Raw genomic sequence first — 11,630 nt, forward strand, 5'->3', positions numbered from 1 at the left:
TGTAGCAGACAGACACACTGTCATATTTATAATATTAGTGTGGATTATTTATTGTTTTTATTTGACAATTTTTCAACTTTTCCCCCGTAAAAGATGTTTTCTTCATTGCCACAACGCGCAACGCGTTGTATAGCATAACTATCATGATACGAATTACACCATTTAGGTAGCCTTTCTGCGGTTGCCACAATGCGGGGCGCGTCGTGAGCATTTTCATAAGAGCCTTATCCAGAATTTGTAGATATTTCACAGTGATAACAAAGTGTTGTGAGCTATTTTTTCGCTCAATGAGTGTTTTCGGGCTTTGAGTGTTTACGCCATCAATGTTACTCGTGCCTACTGTATTCATATTTTAATGGAGTAGTTAGTTACGTATTTTGCATTTGGTAGCACCATGATTTGTTTTCGAGAGAGCGAGTTGGGGACAGTGTTGCTAATTTAGCGACTTTATCGCTAGCTCTAGCGACATTTGGAAGATGCTATCGACTGTTTTTTCACAATTTTAACGGCAAAAAATATTTAGCAACTTTTCTAGTGTCTTCTTTGAAAAAATTTTTACCCATGAAATGGAGATCACGGTCTTACATATAACTTGTTGTTAACCTCCAAGAATGAGGCCAACTTGCTTCTTTTTTTGATGTTCTAATAGTTATATATATTTGACATTATGTAAATGAAATAAAGTTTGATTTTAAAAAAAAGTTAGAGTATGGTCTTTTATTTTGTATTGATCTTCTACCTATTCGGATTTCAGCAACTTTTAATGACTTTTCCCTTTTCCTACATCTGGCGACTAGCGGTTTAAAGAGTGTTAAAGAGCTGGCAACTCTGGTTGGAGACAGAGACACTGACAGGCACAGATAATATAGGTAGTTAAAGTCATAAAGTGGTGCTAGGGTGATATTGTAGGAAATTCGATTTCGTAGTTTTGTTCGTTTTTTATATGGAATTAGAAATATTTAAGCTAGTTTTATGTTCTTGCCAAGGTTTTGTAAGTACCAAGTGATTTTGGTGAGATGGAGTCGCCGCCGTCATTTTCTACGCACTCCGAAGTGCCTCCTTTAAGTGAAGACAGCGGCCTGCTGATTACGAGTGGATCGTTTTCTAGTGATTCTGCGAGTGGCTGGCATCACATTACATCCGAGGCAAGTATTATCAATAATGCGTCATAACAAAAATACTGTTTGAGTGGTCTTTCTTACTCTTGAATAGTTAATATTTTTTGCAACTTTTTGGCACGATTTTATTACACAGACCATCTTATCTGTATAACCAAACCATAGAATGTAAAACCAATATTTACTTTAAAAAAAATATTAAAAAAAAAACTACACAAAAGATTAAATACTTCTATTACTTAGTTTCTAGCTGAAATAGTTATGTGCACTTTTTTTCAAAGTTATACTTGAAGTAAAACTTTGTTGTAATGCAATATAATTAATTGTTTTTAATCCCTGTATGTTTTGCTCATCAACATCTTTAGGAGTACAGAGTAGATATGATAAGAGTATTAGATCAAAGGGTGATTTGGGGATTAAGAAACAGATAAAAGTTAACTAAATCTTCCTTATTGATAAGGAGTTGAATAATGTATCTGTTTATGATGGCAAAGGCTAACATTGTTATATTTGTGGTCCTTTTTAGGATGTCATTTATATAGTTTCACACAAATACAGTATGTTTTGTGTTATTAGGTGCTCCCAGAGGTTACTAAATAACTTTAAAAAAAAAATCCCAGTCTATGATAAAGCTACGTCAGTTTGGGGTAACATAGGCAAATGGAACATTTTATTAATAGGTTTTCCTATAACATTAAAAAAATTAACAACTCCCATTTTTTCCAATAAAAGACGTCGTTTTATTTTTTTCCTTGTAGTCTGCAAGAATCCTGTGGGAGCACTCATTTTCCAGGATGGAAAGAAGTCTATGCCCATATTCAGAATATATAAGCTCACTCTGTCTCATCAAGTAGATAATATAATAATGCCTGAAATTTTGTCCATATAGATTTTCTTTTTAAAATCCTGTAAGAACTCTACAATTATGTCCCCTATGGCTTGTCCTGGTACACAAGCTATCTCTGTACCAAATTTTGTAAACAAGTGTAAATTAAAAATTTTCAACACCCCCGACAAATCATTTTAAAATAAATAATTATGTATATCTAGGCAACGTCTATCTTGACAGCTTGACATTTGTCAATTGACACTTGAATATTATGAACCTAAGGGTTATCTAACCTTTTTTCTACAAGAAAACTAGAAAATAGCTGATAACTTTTAAACGGCTGAACCAATTTTTTTGGATTATAGCTAAGAACACTCTCGATCAAGCCACCTTTCAAACAAAAAAAAGTAAATTAAAATCGGTTCATTCGTTTAGGCGCTACGATGCCACAGACAGATACACAGATACACAGATACACAGATACACACGTCAAACTTATAACACCCCTCTTTTTGGATCGGGGGTTAAAAAGGGTAAATGGATAGGCTGTGAAAAGCTAGCTGACAGACATACACACTTTCACATTTTTAGTATTATATAATACATGTTGTTAGATTTGTTGGTGATGATAGTTGTCATTAAAATATCACCTGAAAGAGTGATTTTTTCCTATAATTATCCCTTAGTTAAATATTTCTGTGGTACAGAATTATATATCGACAATACCTTTATTTATTTTTATTATTATGCAAAAATATAAGTCAGTCCTTACTTTTGACTAAAAAAAATCACTTAAATAAAAGTGATGTTAAAGGATAAAGATGGGTAAAGATCGCTCTTTTTTCTCCTAGCATAGGTGTAAAAATTCAAAGTTTTTATTCTATTAATTTCATTGTGTACATGAAGGTAAGGCATTGGCCTTTATATTTATCCCACAAAAAAGCCATAATATTTGGCATATTTATTGAATTTTTACCATTTAAACAGAGTCTGTTAGGCTTTATGCACACAATTTTTTAAGTCCCTCATGTACTACAATAAATAGGCTTCTAAACTAGCATTTATTTGTTTTGGTGCGATGAGCACATCTATGTAAAAAATAAAAAAAACTTGTTCCCGAGTCAGAACACTAAATACTAGAGTGCCTGTTTGTAATGTTTCTTGACTGCATATGCCTCAATTCAGTATATTTAAAATATTTACTCTTTTTTTTTGCACTTCGTAATAAAATAACTGAAAAACCGATCAAGTACTAGTCGAACTCGCACACGAAAGGCTCCATACCATTCGACATAGTATAGGTACCTAACACTTTTAAGTAGAACACTGCAAGTTGATGACGGATGACATCTATATGTCGGCGGTACCGACTTTTACCTGTCAACACTTTGCTCACTGAGCATTACGTCATCTCCCCACTGTCGTCGTTGGACTATAAAATCAGACACGCTGTGCGTAGCGGGGCATTATTCGTCCGGTTGTTGCCGAGGACACTTCTCAGTAGATACGGTGTGTGAGTGTCGCACTGTAACCGTAGGTTTTAGAGTAGTGGTTACCTAAAGTGGTACTGTTGGTTAGACGAGTTGTTATTGTGGTGGTTAGGTTAGATGGTCGGTTTGGGACCGGTGTAGGGGTGGAGGAGCCGGTTTAGGTAGGTTAGGTTAGGTTTACCTAGTTAAGCTGGTAGTTGTGACATGCAGTAAGTGAGAGTTATCATGGTTGTAGTCGAGGGTAGTTCAATATCACTTGATAGTCCAAGAATATCGTTAGTACGCCCACGAAAGCTCGGTTAATCTAAAGGTTTCCATCCTGACATATCCGCTTAGTTATTATCCAGGTTTACTAGTGGTTAGATCATGCTTCAATCTTAATAATCATTAGAAGCGCCTACAAAGTAATAAAAAAAGTGAAAAATATGCCCACGATAACCTGATAACACCCTCGGCCTCCGTTATATATGTGATTAAGTAAATTTTTTTTTTCATGAACACGTGTTAAGGGGGTTTGGAGCAGTGGTGCCATTTATTTTTGTGGCGGCCACTGATGCTATTAAAGTTGGTATAAAGGGGCTGAGATATTTCAATTTGAAATAGTGAACTTGAAGCATGAATACCAATTTCAACTGCACTTTCTAAAGAAATAATATCTTTATTTAAGTAGTTGTGATAATGAATAAGATATATAAAGATCAAAAATCTTATTTTGAGCTTAAAAGACCCCATTTACTGGACAGACAAAATGAAACGAGTTGCAGGGAGCTGTCGGATTCGGGTGGTGTAAGACCGTGGCGTGTGTGGCGTCTCTACAACAAGAGACCTATATCCAGCAGTGGAGTCTATTGATTGATAATGATGATGATGATGAGAGCATGCAGCCCCTGCAATCTCAAGTCAATAACCCTAAACAAAGTAAATTGAAGAATGATGGGATTGAATTTAGGACAGAAAACTTTGTGGTTGGTTAATTAATTAACCTCGATGCACCTAGTTTTAAACCACCACACACAAGAGCCAGTTGAAGATTTGGCTAGAGATCCCAGAGCCAAATTGACTCGACGCTACACCGAAGATGTCCCGGACGTCAGCGTATACGAGATTAATATGGCTCTCAAGCAACTCAAGAACAACAAGGCACCAGGTGATGATGGAATCACAGCAGAACTGTTGAAAACGGATGGAAAACCAGTACTTAAGGTCTTTCAGCGATTGTTCAATCCCGTCATTCAAGAGGGCATAACGCTAGAGGCATAGCACAGAAGCGTCTTGTTTTTCAAAAAGAGAGATAATACCTTGTTGAAGAATTGTAGACCCATCTCGCTTCTGTGCCATTTTTATAAGTTGTTCTCGAAAGTCATCATGAATCGTCTCGCTCATGGGTTTGACGACTTCCAGCCTCCTGAAAAATTCGGATTCCAAAAAGGCTTCAGTACCATAGACTATAGATCACATCCAGATTATGCGGCAGGTTATTACAGAAGACTGAAGAGTATAATCGATCATTTACCTTTTGTGGACTATGAGAAGGCCTTCGATTCTGTGGAAACTTGGCCTGAATTAAAGCCGCTACTACCAGTATATCCAAGTTGTCCAATCCGAAGTGCTTTCACGAAAAGGTCAGCGTAACATCAGTCCGTATACAGGACCAGACAACGAGGCTTATCTAATTGCAGCAGGGAGTGTAACAAGGAGGAGTAACTCCCCGAAGCTCTTTACCACTTTACACTTCTATGGAAAAAGTTTTTAAGCTTCTGGGTTGAAACGGGCTTGGCGTTGACATTAACGGCGAGTACATTACTCTCTTTAGATTTGCCAAGGCGTTGTTTCAGAGACTCTCGAAGACCTTAATGCAATGGTTAGTGACCTCAGCGGAGTTTCTCAACAGATCGTCAAAAAATTAACATGAGTAAGACGAAAATCATGTCCAATGCTCATGTCCAGCCACACCCAGTGATTGTTAAGTGCTTTGCACTAGAAATTGTAGATGAGTATGTATAACTAAAATACACAATCTAGCTGTATAGGTCAAGTTTGGAGAAAGAGGTTGTTAGCGGCCGAATCCACCTCGGCTGGGTAACGTTCGGGAAGCTTCGAGATGTCTTCTCGTCCAAAATTCTGCAGTGTTTGAAGACCAAGTCTTCAAAAAGTGCGTGTTTCCATTGTTGACATATGGATCCGAGACATGGTCGCTAATTATGGGGCTATGGGCCTCATAAGAAAGTACAGAGGCACTCTGCAGGCGATAGAGATAGAGTCTTCTTTGTTCATCTATGTGATCAAATCAGAAATGAGAAATCCATAGGAGAACCAGAATAACCGACATAGCTAAACGAGTTGTGGTGCTGAAATGGTGACCTCTCACCTCGGTCCTAAAGATGCAGAATTGTCGTCTACCACCATATAGAAGACATATACGACGTCAAATGAATCGCAGAGAGCCGCTGGATTCAGACGGCGCATGTAGAAGTCCTTACATGAGATCTGTGTCCAGCTGTGGATGCTTATCATTTGAATACGATAGTAACAACGATTATGTATGAGAATTATTACCTATACTATTCAATGACTAATTAGTTATAACAAGTGTAAATTAAAAATTCATAACATCCCCGACAAGTGAAGGTTACAGTAACTAGAAAAGAGCTGATAACTTTCAAACGGCTAAACCGATTTTCTTGGATTATAGCTAAGAACATTCTCGGATCAAGCCACCTTTCAAACAAAAAAAAACTAAATTAAAATCGGTTCATTAGTTTAAGAGCTACGATGCCACAGACAGATACACATCTGTGTATCTGTCTGTGTAACACACGTTAAACTTATAACACCCCTCTTTTTGGGTTGGGGGTTAAAAATAGTGGATTACTTACTGTTTTCTACGCCTAACAACTGCATTATAAATAAAATACAGTATTGCGGTCCGGATACACGGCATTTTAAGCCCACTGTTGCGGTCCAGTTTGGTTACGCTTGCGGGCCGGAGTTGGCCCTCGGGCCTTAGTTCACGTTAAGCTGGGCAGAAATCCGTTAATGCTTTAAGCGTTAATTAACGACGTTAACCAAATTGCTTAAATTAACGAAGTTAAACAAATTGCGTTAATTTAGGCACTTCTAAATTGGCCTGAAAACACGTTAGGCGCAAGCTGAAGTTTTGGCTCTGGACATTTCGTTGCGACATACAGATCTCACAATAGAGAGGTTCACAATCTTTGGACAGTTTACAATCTCACGAGATAACTGTCTCACGAGATTGATTCTGTTAGATTATAATCTAACGGTATTTACAATTTCACGGTGACATATACATTATCTAACATATATTTTCAATCATGATTAAATACAAGTGTAAATTAAAAATTTTCAACACCCCCGACAAATCATTTTCAAATAAATAATTATGTATATCTAGGCAACGTCCATCTTGACAGCTTGACATTTGTCAATTGACACTTGAATATTATGAACCTAAGGGTTATCTAACCTTCTTTTCTACAAGAAAACTAGAAAATAGCTGATAACTTTTAAACGGATGAACCAATTTTTTTGGATTATAGCTAAGAACACTCTCGATCAAGCCACCTTTCAAACAAAAAAAAGAAAATTAAAATCGGTTCATTCGTTTAGGCGCTACGATGTCACAGACAGATACACAGATACACAGATACACAGACACACAGATACACAGATACACACGTCAAACTTATAACACCCCTCTTTTTGGGTCGGGGGTTAAAAAGATAAGGGTAGATATTTCTAATTCCATACCATTATGAGATTCGTCAAATACGACGATCTTTTATACATTTACATATTCAATGTTTTTTGGTGTAAACTCGCAGTTATTCATTAAAGTTTCCTGGATCTTTGAAAACACTTAATTTAATTCTCTTTTCCAACAAGCATTCCTGCTAACTATCTGACGTTCGTTGTAAAATATTTCAATTCTTTTACAAGTGAAGTTTAATTGCATTTTATGTTTTTCTAAGAAGAACAAACAGCTACAAGCAAATTAAAACGGATCCATACAGCATATTGAAATTTTTCTGCTCTGCGAAATATCTATTCTGCAACGCATTTTATTTTAAACCACACAGCATGTTATGAAACTTTATTTCAATATTTGCGTTGTTTATTTGCGACAATTTTCTTGCAGAGCATAATTTTTTCACAGCTTTATTAAAATGAATGATTCATGTGTGCTTTCTGTGTGCGAATTTTATTTGTATTTTTTTTCGTGTCGTTTTTGCTAACGATATAAGTACTTCCTTATTTGTTTTTATTAACGCTCCGCAAATGTGCAACACCTTTATATAATACTAGCTGATGCCCGCAGCTTCGCCCGCGTGGATTTAGGGTCTGAAATCCCGTGGGAACTTTTGATTTCCCAGGACGAAAGTAGCCTATTCGTAATAGCCCGTCCCCGGGATGCAACGTATTTCTGTACCACGTAAAAACGTTTAAACGGATGATCCTTAAAAAATCCAGAGGGATCACCAGGATTTAGGAATGCAATTCCTTACAGCATCAGGGTTGAGGAGTTGGGTCCTCGAGATCAACGACAAAGTCCTTACTTGGTATAGATACCTTCAATATCAATCAATTTATAACCGACAGTTTCTAAATCCCATCAGCTTTGGTGGTCAGGTCCCCTGCAGCATCAGGATTGAGGAGTTGGAATCCAAACTTTTTATGAAACAATGTCGCAAAGTTAATTTGTCGATTAAAAAAAAATATACTTACTATACTATCTATACTAATAAATTATTTATTAGTATAGATTAAGTACAACAGATTCTGGAACAATCCATAGTGAAATAATATTGTAAGCACAATCTCTTCATGATTAGACTCCAAGATCCAACTCCTCTTCCCCGATGATGCAAGGTATAGCACTCCTAAACTACAGGGATTCAGGAACTATTGATGGCGATATATAATTTAAGGTACCGAGCGTTAGCATTGAACTTCACGCTCTAACTTCTCAATCCAATCCAGATGGGGGATCCAGAAGTAGGGACAGATGAAGTAGATGAAGGGGAAATGAGGCGAAGGGGGTAGATGCATTGAGGGGGGGCAGAGAGTGCTAGTTAAGGTGAAAGAAGGTGGGGTAAAAGTGGGGGGAGATGGTAGACGTGGTGGAATAGTGGTAAAATACCTCAAAATCGTAAAGATTTAATTAAGTTAGGTATATTACCCAAAAGAACCTCCCCCCGTCTTCCTTCTAATTTCCCCCATCTTTACAAATACAAATTACAATTTTTTTTTTTTAAATTATATAGACTAGCGCTTGGCTGCAATCAGACCTGCTAGCAAGTGATGATACAGCCTAAGATGGAGCGCGCTTGCCTAGAAGTTGCCTATTCACTCTTGACTTGAAGGTACCCATATTATAGGTGGAAGGGAAAACTGACGCCGGAAGGGCATTCCATATCCTAGCGGTTCGAATTAGGAAAGAGGAATCATACTCGCGTGGAATGGTGCTCAGAATAGTGGCTGCGCTTCCATGCTGGATAGCCAGGCTGATGCTTTGCGCAAACAATGAGCCAGCCTTTCGCCAGATGAGGCTATTATATTACCCAATTTATCTAAAATGTTTTTCTTGGTAGACAGGTATCAAATACGAATTTCAGTGAAATAACTCTAAAAACGCTTCTCAATAAATCCATAAAGGGTTCTGAAAATTTAGGCTTGCCTCGTAGTCCGCAACTTTTCTTTTTTGTCCAAATAGCGGCCACGTTTGTACTGGTGGCGTCATTAGTAAACAGTCTAGCCATCAGTTCAACTTTGATAGCTTATAGACCGCAAGCCACACTTTGGAAGATTTTGTCTCATTTAATAAATCGGTTTGTATGTATGCCAGCTATTGATTAATATAGGTTTTACGCGTGGCCGCTGTTTTGAAAAAAAAAAAAAAGAAAATGGTGGACAGTATCAGGCTCTATACTAAAATATTCAAACCACTTCAAATATCTGGCGAACTTTTGTATGTAGTTTTATGCCACCCATATATTTGTTTACGAATACGGAGCTTATAATTAGGGAGCGTATAGTTAGGAGCACAAATTTTAATAATTTCGTTCGTGTGATAAAAGTTGAAAATATGTAGTAGTTTTGTTTATAAAATCCATTAAAATTAACTTTTGGCATACTCTCATGGTTGCATATGAATTAAAAATCTGTGTCTGTTACCATATCACGGCATCATAACCGATTCAGATGAAAGTTACAGTGCTTGCAGCCCAGAGAAAGTCACAGTTGACTTTTAATCCTGGAAAATCTAAGAGTTCTTACAGGAATCTAAAAAAATTCGCGGACGAAGTTGCAGGCATTATCTAGTAAAGAAATAAAACTCGATTAAAAAAGCGATGCGGTCTAATGAAAACGCTAGTATAAAAATATAGTATTACCGAGTGGAAACGATAAGTATCCGCGAGAAACCATTTCCTCCAAATAACTAGATCTGGACGGATCTGATATTTCTGAGAACATGATCGCGAGAAAAATATCAAAAAACTTGGCACTGATGTTAAAATTATTATTTTATACCTACTCTTACATTGACATAAAATAGTCTGTGTTTACTTAGTGTTTCCATCCGATAAACTATGTATTTCAACTAAGATGATAGAGAGTAAGGTACAACGCTACAATATCGTGTTTTTTTATTATTTTAGTTTATAGATTAGCGCTTGGCTACAATCAGACTTGCTAGCAAGTGATGATGCAGTCTAAGATGGAGCGCGCTTGCCTAGAAGATGCCTATTCACTCTTGACTTGAAAGTTCCCATATTAAAGGTGGATTTACTTGCGTTACACTGATTTTATTTTTAAAATATTTTTTACTGTTGTTATTTTAATAGAAACCGTCATAAACTCCTAACAGCGTCATATCGTCCGCGCAAGGTACAAAATTCCTTTGTAGGGTTGAGTATTATCATAGGTATATCTGTTCGCTGACTCTACTCTAAAACTTCTCTGCTCCAACCATCCTCCTGATGGTTCGAGCCATGTCAGTGACCCTGTTCTCCTGCATAATTCCGCATTTCGTATCTTATTCTTCAGGCAAACTCTTCCAAATCCTCATATTGTGAGGTAATTGTCTTACCTTCAGGAGGCCTCACTTTGTTATGTGATTCGACTAACGTCACTGAGTGAACATTTACGACCCTGGGTTTTGCTTAATCATTTTTATATCGCGTGTGTTAGTGCGCCGAAGACCGAATCTAATTATTTCTTCTTCTTTCTTATTTCTTGCTACTCTAGAAATGCCAAAAAAGTCTTCTGTCACTTCTTCATTACTTCCAGGGTTTTCTGGACGCTAGCACTACTCTGTGTCTAGGGTCCTGCAAGTGGTAGCAGGACAAGACATATCACTCGCTTTAACGGTGAAGGAAAACATCGTGAAGAAACCTGCTTGCCTGAGAGTTCTCCATAATGCTCTCAAAAGTGTGTGAAGTCTACTAATCCACACTTGAGCAGCGCGGTAGACTATGGCTTAAGCCTTTTCATTCTGAGAGGAGAACCTTGCTTAATAGTAAGCCGGCGATGGCTTGACGATGATGATCTCCCGGGATCGAACATGTAGTCATTATATTCTCTTTGGGGTGAAATATATTTTTAACACGATCCGGTAAGAACTCTCGAAAATCTCTAATTTAGTACAAGATTGATATAATATTACAAATCACAATGCAATTATGCCGTCGAAGGGTCTCGATCATCTTAGTTGAAATGTACGATGCATACCGAAAATGCCACCAGCTCTGCACCTAGTATTATCTATGTCGTCGCTTTTGATATGCAGTTACAAGAGAGCGACTTCGATGAGCGGTCGTTGTCGCTCTGTGAATCGGCGGAGACCTCTGAACGCATGTGCGAGGATTTTTTCAACACAGTGAAGAAGGGTCCAATGAAACCCGTTGTTACTGCCATTGAACCTCCTCTTGAATTTCAGGTAAGTTTAAAAAAATAAATTAAACGTGATAAAATAGTTTTTTAGTATTTAAACTGTCATGAGTGGTGTCCATTATAAAAATAAATGCATACTCCGACTAACACGTGAGTTAGCCGTCAGACATTTAAATTTAAAGTATTGCGCGCCTTATTCAAATTTAATTCAGGCTATTTTTGTCAAGAAATTATTTATCGACCTTTAGTAACTTTATTGAGTGCGCGTTTTAAGCGAAT

At 37.2% G+C, this 11,630-nt stretch overlaps 1 protein-coding gene across 2 annotated transcripts in view; it reads left to right on the plus strand.

The window, feature by feature from the left end:
- Positions 1-870: 870 nt before the first annotated feature.
- The window catches only part of LOC123880548, a 40,981-nt gene continuing 30,221 nt past the window's right edge, over positions 871-11,630 (plus strand). Inside the window, exons 1-2 of one of the 2 annotated variants that reach the window (XM_045928723.1) lie at positions 871-1,145; positions 11,248-11,397. In XM_045928723.1, coding sequence (XP_045784679.1) covers positions 1,017-1,145; positions 11,248-11,397 — 279 coding nt within the window. In that variant the 5' untranslated portion in view covers positions 871-1,016. The remainder of the gene's footprint in view (positions 1,146-11,247; positions 11,398-11,630) is intronic. The other variant, XM_045928724.1, reaches the window with a different exon arrangement.

This window comes from Maniola jurtina, chromosome Z (genome assembly GCF_905333055.1).
Source record: "Maniola jurtina chromosome Z, ilManJurt1.1, whole genome shotgun sequence".
In the NCBI taxonomy this organism is placed as follows: Eukaryota; Metazoa; Arthropoda; class Insecta; order Lepidoptera; family Nymphalidae; genus Maniola; species Maniola jurtina.